Genomic DNA, 19,687 nt, shown 5'->3' with positions numbered 1-19,687 from the left:
GACGCATGACAAAAGTCTAGTTTAGCTCTGCAACCGCTTCGCCGAACAGAATGTAATAAGTTATTCCTAATAACCAATGTTCAAATTTACCTTTTGTTTTGTTCGTGTTATTTTATCATTGGTGACAACATCAACCCATTATTTAACTGAACGCTGGCAATAAATCTAATGTAAGAATCGATAAATTAAGTATTCTTTCGAACTATTCTGATGTAAACATGAACCGAAGCTTTTGGCATTTCCTTAATATTTCCACTTCGATCTTTTTCCGCTGACAAGCTCTTGTTTACTTCATGTTATTTCTGCTGAATTTTATTTCAATTATCTGAAAGTAAGTCGTAATAGTCTTTCTACATTTAATGCTAAAGGATAAACTCCCTTGTTATCAAATTACCGTCCATTTGTTGTCGATCTTCATATGCTGCTCAATAGTCTTTCAACAATTTTATCTTTGTTTATATTTTTCGAGTCAATGCATCATTATATTCAACAGTTTAAAAAATTGATTTTATGTTATTTCAATCTAATTGGTAAAAAATAGAAATTCTAGTTGATAATTTTGAATCATTCGCTTATAGCAGAGTTTCCCCTATTACCTTAATGTTATTATAAAATCTTCTAGATACAATTAACGCAATTCATAAAAGTGTAGCCTTAATCCACACAATTATTATATTTATTATATCCTGATTCTATTGTATATTCTGTTAGATCATTCAGAATTTATCATTATTGGAGAGGTATGAGTCATCCAGTCGAGTTTTCAATTCATTTGAGTTCTTCATCACATCCTATTTTATCCTAGATATTCATTTTAAATTCATCCTTTTCTATTTTGCATCCTATTCTTACATTGTATTAAGAGTTCAGTTTCAACCAAATTGATAAAAGACTACAATATCGTTTTGTCCGAATTGTCAAAGATTAACAAAACTTTGATTGATGTAAACAAATGAAAACTTGTCAAAAGGGATTGTCTCAAAATAAGATACAAAGATGCATGTTTTTCATTTGTTCAACAGGACTTTTCCAGTTATGTTTACCTTTATCCATTGGAATCGATTTTAGTAATTTGTGTTTCTTCTTTGATATGTTATGCTCAAACATTTTTCAGTTTTTCAGACCGATCATGAATATGAACCCCATTCCTGTGGATGTTACTGATGATTTGATCAGATGTGCAAACACTTGTTAGGCAAAGATATTGAAACACAGCATCTTTCCGCGGAGTAAATCACAGTTATTTGATTGTTTAAAAATGTGGTGTAATTACCATTCGTGCAGCTGATTAACTCGCCCTTGAATCATCTATTATCTGAAATCTTAATAAATTGAGTTTTCTGCATATTTCTGAAAATACACATTCTCTGACTGTGATTTTAGTCATCTTTGGAAAGTGTTTCTTTTTTCGTTTTTGATCTTTACTGGTGAAAATTTCATTTGCAGAGTCGAGTATTTGTTTGATTGAATCATTTGCAAATGAATCTAAGGTATTGCTGGTTATTTCATCTAAGATCTCTTGACTTTGACATCACGTAATCAATTTGCATTATTAAAGTCTAATTTTTTTTCTTTCTCATTTCAGGATAGCTTGTATTAAAATGATCTCGAAGTACAATATTCCAAGTACCTTTTGCCTTTTCTGCAAACTGTTTCTCGGTTATTTCTTTGTTTGTTTATTGGTGGCCATATCAACCTTCGGCAAACAAACATCACCTGGCATGCAACTTTAAAAATTTTATTCCCTGTTTTGGATTTTTGAATGCACTGGCGCCGGAGAAATAAGAGACTAATCTCTGTGTTTTATGAAATAGCGGTTTTGTCTCTTTCCATGTGATGCAGTCCAGTGATCAACAATTATATTTAGCTCATCTAAACAAGCTTTTCAATGAAATCAAAACCAGTCAATATGCTTTCCGTGATGTTGGTGGACCTTCAAAATATGACATCCATGCACATGAAGCCATCGACGAGTATGAATCCAAGATCTACCGTTTATTACCTTTATTCCTTAAGGTAAATTTGACCATAAACAACATGTTATGTTTCCCATGTAACTCTTTTAATTGATTTTTATTTCATCTAATTTATAGGTATATGGTCCATCAGCTTCTACTCCGGGGTCACCACCGACTAAAACATCTGGTGAACTATTTGATAACTTCTCAGATCTTCATACATTAACTAATATTGTTTCCAGGTTGATGGTTACAGAAATCAGGCGTAGAGCAAGCAATAAAACAACACAGGAAGCAAGTGAAGCAATTGTTAATTTTTTAGAGATCTCACAGGAACAAGTTTCAACAACTGTAACCCCAACAAATTCAGCATTTAATTTATCCTCTGTTAGTCGACAAGGGACAAGATCCGATTCAAGCAATAATGACTCAAAGTATGAACAAAAAGGCTGGATTGTACTGTGTACATTGAATCTTGTTGTTTGTCATGGAAATGAATCATTGATTCCAGTAATGGCTGCCAATTCTCTTCCCTCGACTCTAGTTAGGTGCCTATATCTTTTTTTCGACCTTCCTCCACCAGCCACTCAGGCCGATTCTTCTGATCAACAGACAACCGTTGAATCTGCGGCAAAAAAATTGGGAAAATTACGCTTCTCAGCTAAAGGAGTATCCAACTATGCTGAAAATATTGAATATTCAAATCCAATCGAAAGGAGACTTTTGTTGCACAGAATTTTTACTCAACTATTAACTCGTTTGTGTGCTCATCAAGCTTCTCTTCATGAATTAACCAGGAAAGATGATTTAGCTCTTCTCTTCAACGCTGTTACTTCTTGGTGTGTTCCCCATAACTGTATCTGGCGTCAAAGTGCGGCTGATGTTATTTTGATTATGGCAAAGTGTAACTGTATCAAAACCTCATATCTTCATGACAAGTCATGTATATCAGTTTCCATTGAAAATATTTCACGGATGTATGAACTATCCAAAGCTTCTGAAGATGAAATATATGAAATGTTATCAGTCATGATAAATTTTATCACCGAAGTATATTATGCTCATCCACCATCTGTTGGTATTTTACTAGACGATTTCAAGACTAATTTAGGTTACCATTTTATTGTTGATTTTGTACTTAAACTGGAACGTGATACAACAACTCATGCCAATATCATCAGGAAAGTTCTTTCATTGGTTACATCTTTAACCAAAATTGGAACTTCGGAACTTAAACCTAGGCCACTTAGTGTTAATCAATTATTTATCATGTCTGATTTTACTTGTCCTAAACCAAATCCTAAGCATTCCGTCAAAAATCTCAACGCTATTACTGTTCTTCAATCTTTATGGTTTAAAGCAAAGTCAACACTCGTACAAGAACTAATTCTTGCTGGACTATTCACCCTTTATCGTGATGATCGAGCTAATTATTTTATTCTTGATTCGCAAAACACACTATCACAATTTGCAGAAAAACTCCACCTTAGAAGTGTATCAATTCAGGTGAGCTAGAAACAGGCATTTTTTAATTCTTATGTCTTTGGAAAAATGAGATTGAATCAATTTTTTTCTTTTTACAGGAAAAATTTTTCACTATTTTAGAGTATATCATCTTTGAAATCAAATATGTTCCGTGTAAAGAGCTAATCAGTGCCAGTCTAATGATAAAATCAAAGCTGTAAGTATTCATGTCTGCATAATAATATATTGTATGATCTTGGAAATTAATTTCAAATATTTTTTACTCTTTCACAGACCAACCCAAAGTGAATTGTTGAGCTTAAAAAGTTTATTAACTATCATTAAATTCAACTCTATATTTCCCGATGTTTTCCGTGAAGTCGGACTTTTAGAAATTATTACTAGTTTATTGATTGAACGAGGTCAAGCAATCATGGCAGCAACAAATGTTGAAGCGACTGAACTCCAACTTCTCGAGATTACTATGGAAATTATTTATAACATGCTTATGGGTCCAAATAATCAAAATTGTGCTCTTTTCAACGAAGCTCAAGGCCCTAAGCATATTTTCAACTTTCTTCCTCTTACAAGCTCTAGAATAAGCAAACAAACTCGGAAACTTTGTTTTCTCATAATCCACCAATTAATTTTATCAAATAATGGAGATGAAACTCTGGCTAATCTTCTTTCCATGTTGCACACTTCAGGACCTGTTGATAGTATTTCCAACATAGAGAAACCAAAGTTAACTCTAATTCAAGAAATAAGTCTCAAATTAAGTATCCTTAAAGGTTTACTTCAAGTGGTTCGAGAAAGTCATCGTTGTCGTGCACTATTCAGAAAGGTTGGCGGTTTTATTTATGTAATGTCAGTTTTAGTTGGTATGGAAGGTTGTCTTGCTGATGAAGAGATACCTGATGAGTTCAAAGCCAAATTACCTGTCGATCGTCGTCACTACTCTCAATGGTGCACAATCGAAAAGAAAAAGATTTGGAATCTACTTAAATATGTTTTCACCACATTAGCTGCAGCAATGAGATTCGAACCAGCTAATGCGAGGTTTTTCGCGAATGAGGTATTTATTTTTCTTTAAATTGCGAGTTCCTTTGGAATATTAAGAACATATTTATTAACTCTAAAATTTATTTTCTTTTTCACAATAGATATGCCCAGTTAGTTTAACCGATTCTTTGCGTCTCTTAGGATGCTTTACTCATGATAAACAGTTACAATCAAATACAACGCATTCCCGTGAAGATACTGATTTACTTTCCAACTATCGAGATATATTTTACTGTTCTTTAACAACATTGCCTCCTAAACAAAGTATGACTTTTCTTGAATCCTGTGCTCTCATAATGAGACTACTTTTGGATATGGCGTTAGATTTGATTGATAAAACACCTAAAAACCATCCATTGGCTGTTAATCATCAAAGAGAATCAAACGAAAACCTAGATGTTGGTAATAAATCAACTAACCAAACAAACCAAAATAAACGACCACCACAATTGCCTTTGAGTGTAAATAATCCAGCCAATGAACCGCCTGTTATAGTTCATTCAAGCGTTATCATTGTCATGTTTCACCTAATTCCTTCGATACCCTGTGAATCTCTTCAATTATTTTTGACACAAGCTTTACGTCCACTGATGAAATCAGAGCGCAATCAGCAAGTTATGTGTGAAGCCAATTTACTTAATGAAATTTTGAGTGATAAATTGAACATTTCTCTTCTTAATGAATCTCATTATCTACATTTTACAATGCAGTATATTTTAGAACGACTTTCAGCCCAAAGTATTTCACCCAAAGAACTTCGTAGTTTTCTTCGTCTTGGAAATCCTCTCAATTGTTTAACATATGATGAAGTTACCAAAAAGAAAGAAATGCGAGAAGAAAACCGAAAACCTGGCGGACCAATTGCTTTATCTCGTGTTAAAACATTGGTTTCAATGACCACCCCAAGAGATACTGGTGTTGCTAATTTATTAGAACCTCCTTTTGTTGAATTTGACATGAGCCAAGAAGGATTCAGCTGTTTATTTCTTCCCTCGATTGCACCCTTTTCCTCTGGAAGTGGTTCCTCTTCAGCCACTAACATCTTTACTGGAACAATAACTGGCTCAACTGATAGCAATAAACAATCATCAACTTGTAATGGTGGTGTCAATGGTGGTATTGGAACCGGTGAAAGATCATTTCCTCCTCAAGCAGGACTCACCTTTCTCACATGGATATGTGTTGAAAAATTTCCAACCTATGAAGATGAAATTCACAATATAAGATTATTTACTGTCACTCGAGGAGTCACCTCTGGTCAAGAATATGCATGTTTTCAGTTACAAATTTCAGCTCGAGACCGAGCATTGCTCATTTCAACTCAAGAGATTCCAATTTTTGGAGATGATGAAAGCTCCTTTTCACCTGACCATTTTAATCTTGAAATAGATTATAATTTACGTGTTTGGTCACCCGAGTTGCTGCGAGAAAATCAATGGCACCAAGTTGTTGTTGTACTCAATCGAGCTCTCCTTAAAAACAGTTCGGCTACTATTTATGTTGATGGTCATCTGATCTCCAGTCAAAAGTTACATTACATCAACACTGCGTCAAGTGGAACTGTTTTAAACAACAACCAATCTTTTGTTAATGGCTTCATTGGAACACCACCTCAATGGCGAAAACAATCTCGCCTCATTTGGAAACAAGGTCCATGTCATTTTCTTGAAGAACCTCTCACTGTTAATCATGTAATGTACATTCATTCATTGGGTCACAATTATATTGGAAGTTTTCAAGGAACCTCATTAATTCAAGAGATGACATCACTAAGCTCTAGTTTACAACAAATACCTGAAGATAAAGTTGTCTTTGGATTATCTGCTCGTGCCATATCAATAATGACTCTAGCCAAAATGAAAAGAGTTTATTCACGATTTGATTGTCGACAGATTAGTAAAATTATTGGCTTGTCTCTCCATGAAAATGCTACTCCTATTTATGTTTTACACAATAGTGCAGGTCATCTGTGTGGTCCCAGTCGTAGTTTAGGAGCAATTTTAATTGGTTACATTGGTGCTCGGTGTTTTATTCCGCGACCTGTTAGTGTTACTTTACAAGACATTGGTGGTTGTGCCATTCTTCTTGGTCTAGTTGCCAATTCGCAAGATGTCGAAAGTTTATATGCCTCAATTAAAGCATTGGTTTGTGTTCTCAAAGTAAATAAAGAAATGGTTTGTGAAATGGAAAGAATCAAAGGATATCAGACACTGGCAATGATTTTAAGAAAGAAAAGACATCATCTCAATTCGCACGTTTTACATTTAACCTTTAACCTTGTTGGTACTGTTGATGTTTATCGTAAAAATGAAAATAGCTCTTTAGAAATTCAACAAGCCAAAGCATTCAAGGACTTGTTGTGTGATCAAATTGACCTTTGGGCACAAAACGATCTACTCAAATCACTGTTGGAACATTTTAATGAACTTTTACTTGAATCTAGTCATGGCAATTATCCTCAAGCAGAAAATCGTTTCAAAAATTTGCGCATTCTAAGAGATTTGGGTTTACTTTCTCGTCTTCTTCAACTTTTATGGACCCACAAATCTTTGGACCCAAAAATAATGCAAATTACAGGAATTTTAATCACAGCTCTTCTCAATCAAACTCCTAGACCCACAGATCTGTTATATTTTGGTCAATACTTAGCATCATTATTACCCTCTACTGATGAAACAGAAAGACCACCTGAAATAATCGAGTTAAGAAATGCATTGTTGAAAATTGTTCTCAAATTAATGACTCGTATTCCAAAAGTTCAAGCCAATCATGCATTCCAAGAAGAAATTGTTCGTACACTGGGTTTTGATTGGTTTCTCCTTTTCCTTCAAGGCAAGGGACTAAACAAAGACACTGTTGCCATTGGGATGGTAAACTTGATGGTACTGATTAGTAATCCTGCCAATTACGTACGGTTCAAGGAAGGTTCATCCAATGGAGGTTGGATTAAAGATGCTGAGACAAACTTTCGGAATCGTTCACGTTTTCAGCTTCTTGGTTTTAACATGCCATCTCCTTCACCCACTCCACCCATCTCTTCTCCTTCATTTCCCGCATTTTCATCTGGTATCAAACAACCAACTGGCCATAAAATTATTCGAGAAGATATTTTCACTATTCCTGGTTTCCAGCATCTTTCTTGGCTAATGAATTGCCATTTAGATAAACCTCAAGTCTACCTCATACTATTCCAAGGTTTAGTTGGACAATTTGTTCAACTTTCAGCTTCTGTTATTTGTGCCATTGAATCATTTGATGAACTATCCCTGGATAATCTTTGGAATTTTTTGTTTGATCATCACAGACGTTCATATCAATCAAGTGAAAGTAATTTAATCTGTCCTGATCTCACACTGACCATTTTATCAATGATTCACTCTTTAATATGGGATGAAAATGTATCTCCTGCAGCTTCATCCTATGCAGTTATTTTAGTTCAATTCCTGGTTCTCCTTTATCACAATCGTAAAGATTTTCAAACTTATTGCCATACCAACATTGAGTTTGTCGTTGCTCTATGTCGAGTCATTGTGTCAGATAAAGACAAAGGCACCAATAATATTCTCACTACTCACGAAGCTCGTAAACATGTTATGGATTTTATTCGTCTTATTATCGTTGATTCAATGATTTGTGCTCCTGGACCTGTCAGTAAAGCTTCAGCGGTTATTGAAGCATTTCTTTCGTCTTTCAGTAACTCTAAATTAGCTCAAACTGAACTACTTAAATCCTTAATGGACCACCTTGATTCATTGACAGCAGTTATATCACAGCAGCAACACTTTGAAACAACTGGAGATAATCAACAAAATCATCTTCATCAACAAACAATTTCCAACATTGTACTTTTCTCAACAATTTTATCAGACAAAATTTGGCAAGAATGCTACCTTCGTGATCGAAAAGAAATTCTTGGCTTTCAGTTGAATCTTGTAACCAAGCTTGTCTTTTCAAACCAATCAGGAAACAAAAATGCGCGCGGAGTTAATAACAATGAATTGGCATTGCTCTATCGTTCCATTAACCGTACTGTTTTGTTTCTTTTGTCTCGTCCAGTCGAAACAATTCCAGACCGCATGACAATGTTAGAATCTCTTCAGCGTGTCCATAACTATCGAAGGATTATTCTTGTTGCTCCAAACAATAGTGATTCTTCTTTTTTCGCCTGTCTAACTTATTGTTTACTTCAACTAATTGATGAAGAGAAAAATCGTTTAATGAATAAAACGCGAACGCAATGGCATTCAACTGAAGGTGAATCAGAATCTATAGTTCAACCAGATGAAGGAGCTTTATTGATTGCTTCAGTATCGAGAAAAATTTGGAATGAAATTTATTTGAGCAAAAAATCAGTGCTTGAAGAAGCATTGAAAATAAATTTGGTCCCTAATCCCTCAAGTTTTGGAATTGTATCTGAGATTCCAGATTTGGGTTCTCTACGTGACTCATTAACAGATATTACTCATAAATTTTGGATTAATTATCAAGAATCTGAACAATTGAGGCAAAAAAGAGTTAAAACTGGTCTGTCTAACCTTTCAATCGATTCTCCGTCATCACCTGGACCAACAGCTTTAATTTCAGAGAAACTTGGCAACATCAACAAACTGACTCAAGTGGTTAACAGTGGAGGAGGACTTATGTCTAAAATTGTCGGTGGAACAACAGGCGCTGTTAGTGGAGCCTTAAGTAACGCTGTAGGATCTACAATAAAAAAGGAAATTTTCAAATCCTCAATCACAACAGATGCCAATTTAACAAAAGGAACTGTTGCCGTTTGGAATTCAATGTCACCCAGTGAAGTAGCTGCCTGCACATATGATCATATCTCGTTAATATCAGAGCTAGTTGACTCTCAATTGAAGCAAAAAATTCAGAGCGATGTTCACTTGTTGAAATATGTTTACGATGAATGGATTGCATGCGAAAATGAATTACTTACTCGTGAAAAAGCCATTTGGGGACCCGAACACGGTTCAAAGAATTTAGATAAATGGAAACTTGATATGACCGAAGGTCCGCATCGGATGAGACGAAAGATGGTTAAAAATGAATTGTTCTATGTTCACTATCCTTACCGACCAGAAGTTGATTCTTCCAAAACAATTGGACGAAAAAAAGGGAAATACAATCCTCCAATTAGTTTCGATTCTCGTGACTACTTTAAACGTTTCCGCTCTGAAGCTCATATACTTCTTGAACGAGACACCAGTTTTGATACTGACCCTGACAAAACCACAGATGATGAAATTTTTAGCGGAAACACCACTTCAGAGGAGCGAGAAAATTCTTTCGAAGGAATCAAAACATCAGCCTTTTTACCTGTTAAAACTCCATCAACTGATCAAGATGACTCGTATGTTGACTTGACTGCAGACTCTTCTGCTCATGTTGGTGATGGCGTTATTGAAAGCAATAGCTGGGAACAGGTTGAAGCACAAACGGTTCTTCGACTTCTTGAAGATAATGAAAAAATATCTCACATGTTTAGATGTGCTCGAATCCTTGGTTTGGATACATTTGAAGGTTTGCTTCTTTTTGGTAAAGAACACTTTTACCTTATTGATGGTTTCACGCTTCTTAAAACTAGAGAAATACGAGATATCGATTCATTACCTCCCGATATGCATGATTCAATCGTACCAACAACTGCATCACCCAGAGAAAGTGTTTCATCGGTTGGAAAAAGTTCAACCAAAAAGATTTGTATGAAATTTGCTTATGAAGACATCAAAGAGGTTCACAAACGGCGTTACTTGTTACAACCAATTGCTTTAGAGATTTTCTCAATGGACGGGCGCAATTCTCTACTCGTCTTTCCTCGTAAACTTCGAAACAAGGTTTTCTCTCGTTTCATGTCAGTTGCGACCCACATCATTGATAATGCACACGATTCCCTCTCAGGGCAAAAAAGAAACGTCAATGTTGAAAGTGGAACTGGTCTATTGAGTAGCTTGATTGGAGATACTTCAGTTACGCAGCGATGGGCGGTAAGTCAATTTTACTTTTATATTTTCCCATGAATATAAAAGATTCAATAATTTTCACGACTTTTCAATTTTCTTTTGTCTCATTAGAGAGGTGAAATTAGCAATTTGCAATATCTTATGCATCTTAATACACTTGCTGGTAGATCTTATAATGATCTTATGCAATATCCAGTTTTCCCATGGATTCTGGCTGATTACTCTTCTCCGGAACTCGATTTAAATGATCCTCTTTCTTTTCGCGATCTTTCAAAACCCATGGGTGCTCAAACTACTGACAGACTGGAACAATTTAGGAAACGTTACAATGAATGGGATGACTTGCATGGTGAAACACCTCCCTATCATTATGGTACCTTTTATTCATCGGCAATGATTGTTGCCTCCTACCTTGTTCGTATGGAACCTTTTACCCAAAACTTTCTTCGTCTTCAAGGAGGTCATTTTGATCTTGCCGATCGAATGTTTCACTCGGTTGGTGATGCTTATATGTCTGCAGCCAAAAATAACATGGCTGACGTTAAAGAACTAATTCCCGAGTTCTTTAATTTACCTGAATTTCTCGTTAACCACAATGCTTATGATCTTGGAGTTAAACAAAATGGTGTCCGTTTGGGAGATGTTATTTTACCTCCTTGGGCCAAAGGTTGGCTCATTCCGTTTCTAATGATCTTTAATTATTCTCTACAAAAAAATGAATCTAATAAGTTTCTCTTTTCAATAATTTCAGGTGATGCTCGTGAATTCATCCGTATGCATAGAGCTGCTCTTGAATGTGATTATGTATCTGCTCATTTACATGAATGGATTGATCTTATTTTTGGATATAAGCAACAAGGTAACACAATTACTGCTAATAATTATTACATGTATGATTGTTAATTAACAATATATCTACTCTAGGTCCTGCTGCTGTTGAAGCAATTAATGTATTCCATCATCTATTTTACGAGGGCAATGTTGATATTTATTCAATTGAAGATCCATTAAAGAAAAATGCTACGATTGGTTTCATCAACAATTTTGGTCAAATTCCCAAACAATTATTCAAAAAGCCACATCCAGTGAAAAAGGTCCATACAGGGAATGGAGCTCCGTTAACTCCAATTTTACCGTCAGTTGGACTTAACAATGTTTTATTAAGTGGAGACCAAGGACAAGACAAAGTGGTTATCCATAATCTTGAAAGTTTGAGACCTTCCCTGCACCCTATCAAAGAATTGAAAGGAGCTGTTGGTCAGATAATTCAACAAGAAAAGACTTTACTTGCTGTCGAACAAAATAAAGTACTTATTCCACCAACATACAATCGTTATGTTGCTTGGGGATTTGCTGATCATTCCCTTCGCATAGGACCTTATGAAAGTGATCGCGCATTATACATATTTGAGTCAGACTTTCTTCCACCCAATGGTGAAATATTGTGTGGAACTGTACCCAATTCAAGATTATTAATAACTGCAAATACAAGCTCTGTCATTACTGTTTGGCGATTTAAGGGGAAAAATCATTCTCTTCAGTTGCTCACCAACCTCTTTGGTCACAAAGAAGCCATAACTTGTTTAACATCATCAGCAGCTTATGGTATCATTGTCAGTGGAAGTCGTGATCGAACCTGTATAGTTTGGGATTTAAATAGATTACTGTTTGTCAGACAACTTGGTGGTAGCAGTGAGAATGATTTAATTCATCCTTCTCCAATCGCTGCAGTTTCCATAAATGATTTGACTGGTGACATTGCCACTTGCTCTGGAAGCTGGCTTTTCTTTTGGTCAATAAACGGTGATCTCTTGGCATCGGTGAATACTCTTTCAATCAGTCAAGTTGACATGAATCCTACTTTAAGCAATCAAAGTTTTCCTGCACCATCAACCCAAATTTTATGCGCTGCTTTTTCACTTTACAATGAATGGGATCTTGATAATGTTATCATGACTGGTTCTAGCGATGGAGTTGTCCGTTTATGGTCGCTTCAATACGTTCAAGTTCCCATTGATGATGATGATGTTAATAATGGGTCAATCATCTCATCTTCATCCGACTCATCCAAAGTTTCAACACCACGTGAATCCGATGATCCTCATCTCAATACATGTCCCGATCGTGATGAGATTGTTCGTAGAATGAGCTTGGCATCAGTTATTGCGGAAGAAATCAACAAAGACGAAGAAGCTTCTAGCGATGATTCGCAAGCAGAAGATCGCGAAACGCCAGTTGTACACGAGTCACCATCCGATCCTAAACAAGAGGCTAAATTTTTGAATGAAAATATCAATGTCAAAACTGATGGTAATTTCAAAATATCTAATGGCGCTGCACCTATTCCAGTGATAACACATTCTAGATCTATTGCTTCTGATCTTCCATTAGTAAATATTATCCATGAAGATGGAACTGAAGAGCGGGACATTGACAATGCCAATGATTTTCGTAAAAATAATGATCAACCTGATGGTCAAAGTACAAGTAAACCTAATTTTCATAAGAAGAAAATTCCAGCTCCATTAGAGATACCAAAAATTCGCGCTTCCAAGTCAGATACTTCATTGATAGATTCAGCATTATCAGGCGGAAATATGATTGGCTCCATATTGAAACCCGGTTATAAATGGCAAAGAAAACTTGTTTTTCGCTCAAAACTTACAATGCACACAGCATTTGAACGTAAAGATAATGCTGAGCCTGCAGCTATTACTGCTTTAGCAATATCGAAAGATAATAAAACTATTTTTGTTGGTGATGCAAGAGGTCGTATATTCAGTTGGAGTGTATCGGAAGGAAGAGGCTTAGGTGATCATTGGGTTAAGGATGAAATTGTTGAATATTGTGCTCAATGTAATGTAAAATTCACATTTTCCGGACGTAAGCATCATTGTCGTAATTGTGGCCTTGTCTTTTGTTCAAAGTAAGTTTACTTTGGAAATGAATTGAACAAATTTCAATCTAACATTTTTATTTTCTTATTTTTACAGATGCTCCAAATATGAAGCGGAAGTCAAGCGATTGAAGACAAAGAAACCAGTTCGAGTGTGTTACAATTGTTTTATTTCTCTACAAAAGCAACAATAATCAAGTCATAAAACTCAATAATGTTTAAAGTATAAATGAGATCAAATTAAAATATAAAAAATACGTACAACAAATACGTAGAAGGTTAAAGATTTGGAATTATTATGATAGATTTTCAAATAATTTATTACCTTAGCTGTACTGAGAAACATCCGTGTAAATGTGTGCTATAGTTATTTAGACAAGTTTTCTCTATCTAATCTTCCTTGAACAATTGTCATCAACATATCTAATTGTAGAGGCCTGTTCAACCGAAATCAGCTTTGTTCAAAATTAGTTTTCAATTTTGTCGTTGGCTTCTCAGTTGACAACTTGAATTCCTAAACAATTTCCTCATTTATGTCACACAATAACAGCGTATCAATAGTATGGTGCATATTTTACAACACAGATCTTGAAAAATTTATTTAATTTGCCGACTATCGATAAATGTCATCAATTATTTCCACAATTATCGATTATCATCAATTGTAAATGCTCTTCAAACACAACATCTCATGAACTTCGTAAAAATTGTTATGCTCAACTCTTGAGTATTGTCTATTTTCATTCAACAAAATGCATTCAAAAATTTTTATACTTTAGATTGATTTCTCAATTAAGCCAGCTTTTCACGTTTTAATTCGCCCTACACATTAAAATATGTATTAAACATGATGCTGAATGTATGAAACACTCTTGTAAATGATAGTTATTAAATAAATATTAGCAAAATGGATTCACTTTCACTTTATTCATTTCAAAGCTGATGGAACTGTATTTTTCAAATTGTTATTATAATTATTGGACGGTTTAGCTCGCACTGGAGCAAAATACTAAAGCGAATCAGGTTGGTTTTTATTTTACAATTAGTCATAGATTAGTGTTTGATTAGAGGAGAGGAATTATTAATATTTTACTTGCATTAATTTTCCAGGTTCAAATTAGGCGGATGATTTGACGCAGACGCATGAAAAAATTCTAGTTGAGCATTGTAACCGCTTCGCCGATTCAAGTTGAACTTTTTGCTCGTGTTATTTTATCAATTTAAGACATTACTGGGAATCTCTCCACTGTTATTATAAATAAATGCTGTATTTTTATTAACAATTTGAATTTTTCAACATTGTGACAACAAAAAAAAAATTGGTCGAAATATCTTAATATTTTCATAAAATCATTGCAGTGTTTTTTACTGATCATCTCTTTTTAAATTTCATGCCATTAATGCAAAATCTCATTTCAACTGTCAAAGTAAGTTCTATTAATCTTTTTATATGCACTATTAATTACTCGATTCATTTTACATCCAATTTCTGTCTTCCCTTCTATTCTATTAATGTATCGGTATTATTGTTGTTATTGTGAGGTTTATTTTTGCCTATGTGCATGTGTAACCATTGGGCCTTTTGCCTAGGTAAAATTGACTATCCATAGCATTTGTCTTTTAAATGATTCTGTTAAGTGCATTTTCATTCCAATTCTGAATTCTTCCAGAATTGTTTTTAATTTAATTTGACCATTTCCCATCGATTTATGATTGAAATCTAACGTTTGTTAAATGCTGTTTATTTCACGTGTTTTTCTGTTTTCAAATTAAGTGAGTCTAGATTCAGTGGTTTACTATACAATTACCTAACATGCCTGATAAAGTTTCAAGATTATAATTCTCAATAAAATGGGTAATATTAACACAGTTGGTCCAAATGAGGCTCTTATCGTCTCAGGTAAGATCATTTTTCTAATCTACAAGCTTTACCTTAATCCCTCCATTTCATTTATACTTTTACTCATTCATTTTCAACCCAAATTTTCAATTTAAAAGGTGGTTGTTGTGGTTCTGCTAACAAAACCATGGTTGTCGGTGGCTGGGCTTGGTCTTGGTGTCTGCTGACCGATGTTCAAAGGTAATTTATATCTAGATTTATGAATATTTGTTTTCATTATTTACTAATTAAATTATTTTTTTGGCAGATTATCTTTGGAAGTTATGACATTGACTCCAAAGTGTGAAAATGTTGAAACCTCTCAAGGAGTACCGTTAACTGTGACTGGTGTCGCTCAGTGTAAAGTCATGAAAGAGAAAGAATTTTTAACTATAGCAGCAGAACAATTTCTTGGTAAAGATGTCAATCATATTAAATCTGTCATTCTTCAAACTTTAGAAGGACATTTGAGAGCCATTTTAGGTGAGTTAACTTGGTCAAGATTGCTGAAAAATTGCTGTGATTGACGCCTTCAATACATTTTTATATTTTGCTAACAGGAACTTTGACAGTTGAAGAAGTATATCGAGACCGAGATCAATTTGCGTCTTTAGTTCGAGAAGTAGCAACACCCGATGTTGGTCGTATGGGAATTGAAGTTCTAAGCTTTACAATCAAAGATGTTTTTGATCAAGTAGAGTATTTAGCGTCTCTGGGTAAAGCCAGAATAGCTGCAGTTAAAAGAGATGCAACCATAGGAGTTGCCCAAGCTGAAAGAGATGCTGGAATTAGAGAAGCTGAGTGTAAAAAAGCAGCTCTAGATGTAAAATACGGGGCCGATACCAAAATTGAAGATTCACATCGAATTTACCAATTGCAAAAGTCTCAATTTGACCAAGAAGTCAATACAAAAAAGGCTGAAGCTCAACTAGCTTATGAATTACAATCAGCCAAAATGCAACAGCTCATCAGAAGAGAAGAAATGGAGATAAATGTTACTGAAAAACGAAAACTAATTTCTATTGAAGAAAAGGAAGTCATCAGAAAAGAGAAAGAACTTCAATCAACTATCAGATTACCTGCAGATGCTGAAGCATACAAATTAGAAACTCTTGCCAATGGTAAGTAATTTCATTGACTAATTTTTTAATAGTTTATCATTAAATTTTCTATTTGTTGCATTCAATAAGGTTGAGAAAACAAATTGGAATCTTTTTCCTCATGATAATTTTATTGATTTTCCAGTCTTCATCAACTTTTTGATCTGGTCGAGATTCAGTTTTCTTCTTAAGATCCTATGTCCAATTTTCGCTCCATTCAATACCTTCCATTCTCTATTAGGTAGAAATCAATTTAAATTGAGTCAATCATTTCTTCCTTGTGCTTAACTTTTATTTTATTATCTAACATGATTATCTTTTTTTATTTCTGAATAATGATATTATAGATAATGATTAGCTATAAATATTTTACAGAGATTCAATATCAACTCGAGTCTTTTGTGGTTTTATGACTACATTAGTGGGTAATATCAAAAATTGTTGATTTCATAAGCAGAATCGGTTAGTCTTTTCAACTTCATAATTAGCTTGAACATGGAAATGACACGCTCACGACAATTTTCTAACCTAAAAGAGATTTATATTTAGTAGGTGTATATTCAATCGATCTAATGTCACGAATCTGCCATCACCAGACTCAACTCCTCTATTTTTGACATTTAATTGAATCTGGATGAATCTTTCTAACTCTCATCATTATCTTATTGTAATCGTCTTTACCTTACTTTTGCTCAGCTCCATTTTCAAAATGACATTTTCTCTTTACCAATTTAATAATGTAATATTTTTTGGAGATTCTAATAATTTTCTTGTCTACTTTTTATCATTTTAGCATACAAAACTGAAACACTGGAAGCGGCAAAAGGTGAATCTGAAAAGACAAAACTGATCGGATCAGCTGAAGCATCAGCAATCGAAGCTATCGGCAAGGCTGAAGCTGAAAGGATGAGAATGAAAGCAGCCGCTTATAAACAATATGGCGACGCAGCTCTTCTGTCACTTGCCCTTGAAGCTCTTCCTAAGGTAATGATCAATAGTATAACTGTGCGATATTTAAATGCTCTAATTGTTTTTTTTTCATAATTTCAGTTTGCTGCTGAAGTTGCTGCTCCTTTAGCCAAAACAGATGAAATAGTTTTATTGGGTGGAAACAATGCAATAACTGGCACAATCTCACAATTGGCAAGTGAAATACCTGCTGCTGTTCATGCTGTCACCGGTTTGGATGTTACAAAAGTGAGTTAAAGTCTTATTCGCAAGAAGCTGATTGACAATTTATTTTATTTATCTTTGTCTTATCTTTTTTCTTCATTACAGACTGTGGGCAGATTTTTTCACAAATGAATCTAGCATAATCAACAATACTAAGCCATATGATGCAAAATATTAGGCAAAATTATTTAATGTACGATGCATCGCATAGTGATATTGCTTTGATGATGGATTGCGAACATTACCAAAGTTTTTTATATTTTGATATGAACAAAAAGAAACCCATCATTTCTTTCTTACTGCTCTCAAAGTATAGAGCATTAACTCGAAGCCTATTTGTTCCAGCCAAAGCCTACCAAGCCAAAAAATTTTCCTGATCAATAGCAAGTCTTTTCGGTTTGTGCCTCTTTTTCTGAGATGGACTAAAATTTGTACTTTTTAACATTCAACAGAACTTTTCTACCAGAGAAACCACCTTCAAACAAAGTACCAGTTGGCAAGCAAAAGGATTTTGATGTAGTCACCTTTCACTTTCCATCTTTACTGCTTCATTGTTTACTTCGCCAAATTTTATTTCATTTTTTCTCCACGAATTTTGTTTTTCTGTTTTACATTCTTTGTATTTATTCCTTATTATTTGCAAAACAAAAACATTTTTCTTCACAAAAAACGAATATTAAAAATGATTGGACAACACATATTTCGCTTCTCATAAAGTTACATTAGTATTGCGAAGCACTGTGGCCTGATTCGTGTGATTGCTACGAATGACGGAATCATCAACTCGCCAAATAATTTTTCAAGATCTCATCATCTCTTTCAGTACACTCATAGTTTTTTAACCAAAGAAATTTTCCCGCAAATCCTGGTCAGATCTGGAATGATTAAACGCGAAAAATAATGTTTTATGAGAAACGAAAAAATCGCTGTCTATTCATTTTCAACTTAATGTCTATTAGCATAATAAAGTTTTCAAGGTAAAATGCATGAACTTTGCATGGACTTTGAATCAAACTCAAGTCAAAAATTTGATCATGTTAGATACTAAATGTCAAATTAAAATCCAAATGGCTTCCTTTATTATCTTTGTTTACGCTATACTTTTATTTAAATAAACTATTTCACTTCACAATTAGTGTTCAATCAAATTACTTCTCAAATCATCACTCATGCATTCTGGGTTTTCAACCTCACTTAATTTGCTAATTTTGTCTGAAAACTTCTTATTGATCCATCAATATAAAATGCTTGCTCAAAAAGGGAAGTTATTTTATCATCATTTCTCCACACAGAAACAAGTCGAATTTCGAAATCAAAGAATGCTAATTTGATCAAATTTCATTCCATGATTGTCAACAAATTAGTCTGAACGCCTTAACTGAATTAAATTGACGTCAAGTTCACAAGTCCACAAACTTGATTAAAACCCTCTGAGACTTCTTTGGGAACTTTAGCTCGAAATCTTCGTAACAATTGTCTTAAATTCAATAACCAGTTAGCATTTACCAGCGAGTTACTTTACACTTTGATTTTTTGACAAACGCTTTGTTATTAAACTTTAAGCGCGTCCGATGTGATTCAACAAAAGTTTTGTTTCTCTGAATATCGTTTGCCTTGTTGCGTTCAAATAGAGTGTGTTATCCAATATTTTGAATAGGTCGATGGACAATCACAAATAAATCAGCACTGAAATGGTTATACTAGTATCAATAGCTTGGAGGCTTATTATGGTTATTCAAGATCAAAGTAAAATAGTAAAGGTGTAATGAATGAGTTTAGTGTGTTATTGATAGTTGACAGTTAGAGTTGTGAATATAATGTGTTGGGAATCGATAAGTAAAATACAATTAACCAGGTAATTTAGTAAATACTTTGGAGATAAACAAAATAAATGTATTTAAAACAATTAACAGTTCCAATGTCAACCCAGAAGCAGTAACAATCAAATTTCGAGTCAACTAAAAGATCAGAGACGAAATCTAAACTTATGGAAAAGTCTCTCTCTTCTTCTCTCTTCTCTCTTCTCATCGTCTCTTTATTTACCAATCGCTTTTTTCATATTTCTTTGTCTTCTTCATCTTCCAAGATCTTCATTCTTCATCTTATAATACCAGTTATTGACAAATAAACTTTTCAATGTTAACTTAACTTGCGCATTGTAAATGTTTATTTAAAGCAATATTTACACT

At 34.2% G+C, this 19,687-nt stretch overlaps 2 protein-coding genes across 3 annotated transcripts; both read left to right on the top strand.

The window, feature by feature from the left end:
* Positions 1-1,590: 1,590 nt before the first annotated feature.
* Positions 1,591-14,258, top strand: bchs (WD repeat and FYVE domain containing 3 bchs). The gene is made up of 9 exons (XM_015933041.3): positions 1,591-2,016; positions 2,094-3,464; positions 3,542-3,639; positions 3,717-4,497; positions 4,586-10,474; positions 10,562-11,117; positions 11,202-11,309; positions 11,375-13,376; positions 13,444-14,258. The coding sequence occupies exons 1-9, from the start codon at positions 1,837-1,839 to the stop codon at positions 13,538-13,540; spliced, it is 11,082 nt and encodes a 3,693-aa protein (XP_015788527.2). The 5' UTR covers positions 1,591-1,836; the 3' UTR covers positions 13,541-14,258.
* Positions 14,259-14,530: 272 nt separating this feature from the next.
* Positions 14,531-18,196, top strand: LOC107365511 (flotillin-2). 2 transcript variants are annotated; one of them, XM_015933039.3, is made up of 8 exons: positions 14,531-14,773; positions 15,121-15,246; positions 15,345-15,426; positions 15,494-15,708; positions 15,786-16,346; positions 17,119-17,309; positions 17,376-17,522; positions 17,604-18,196. In XM_015933039.3, the coding sequence occupies exons 2-8, from the start codon at positions 15,198-15,200 to the stop codon at positions 17,628-17,630; spliced, it is 1,272 nt and encodes a 423-aa protein (XP_015788525.1). In that variant the 5' UTR covers positions 14,531-14,773; positions 15,121-15,197; the 3' UTR covers positions 17,631-18,196. The 2 variants fall into 2 exon arrangements, with proteins under 2 accessions (XP_015788525.1, XP_015788526.1); XM_015933040.3 differs by having other exon boundaries at positions 14,761-14,936.
* Positions 18,197-19,687: the final 1,491 nt, after the last annotated feature.

Source organism: Tetranychus urticae, chromosome 1 (genome assembly GCF_039701765.1).
Source record: "Tetranychus urticae isolate SD_2017Ah chromosome 1, NJAU_TeUrti_SD_1.0, whole genome shotgun sequence".
Classification (NCBI taxonomy): Eukaryota; Metazoa; Arthropoda; class Arachnida; order Trombidiformes; family Tetranychidae; genus Tetranychus; species Tetranychus urticae.
The sequence above is the reverse complement of the archived record's forward strand: the minus strand, read 5'-3'. Positions and strand labels throughout refer to the sequence as shown.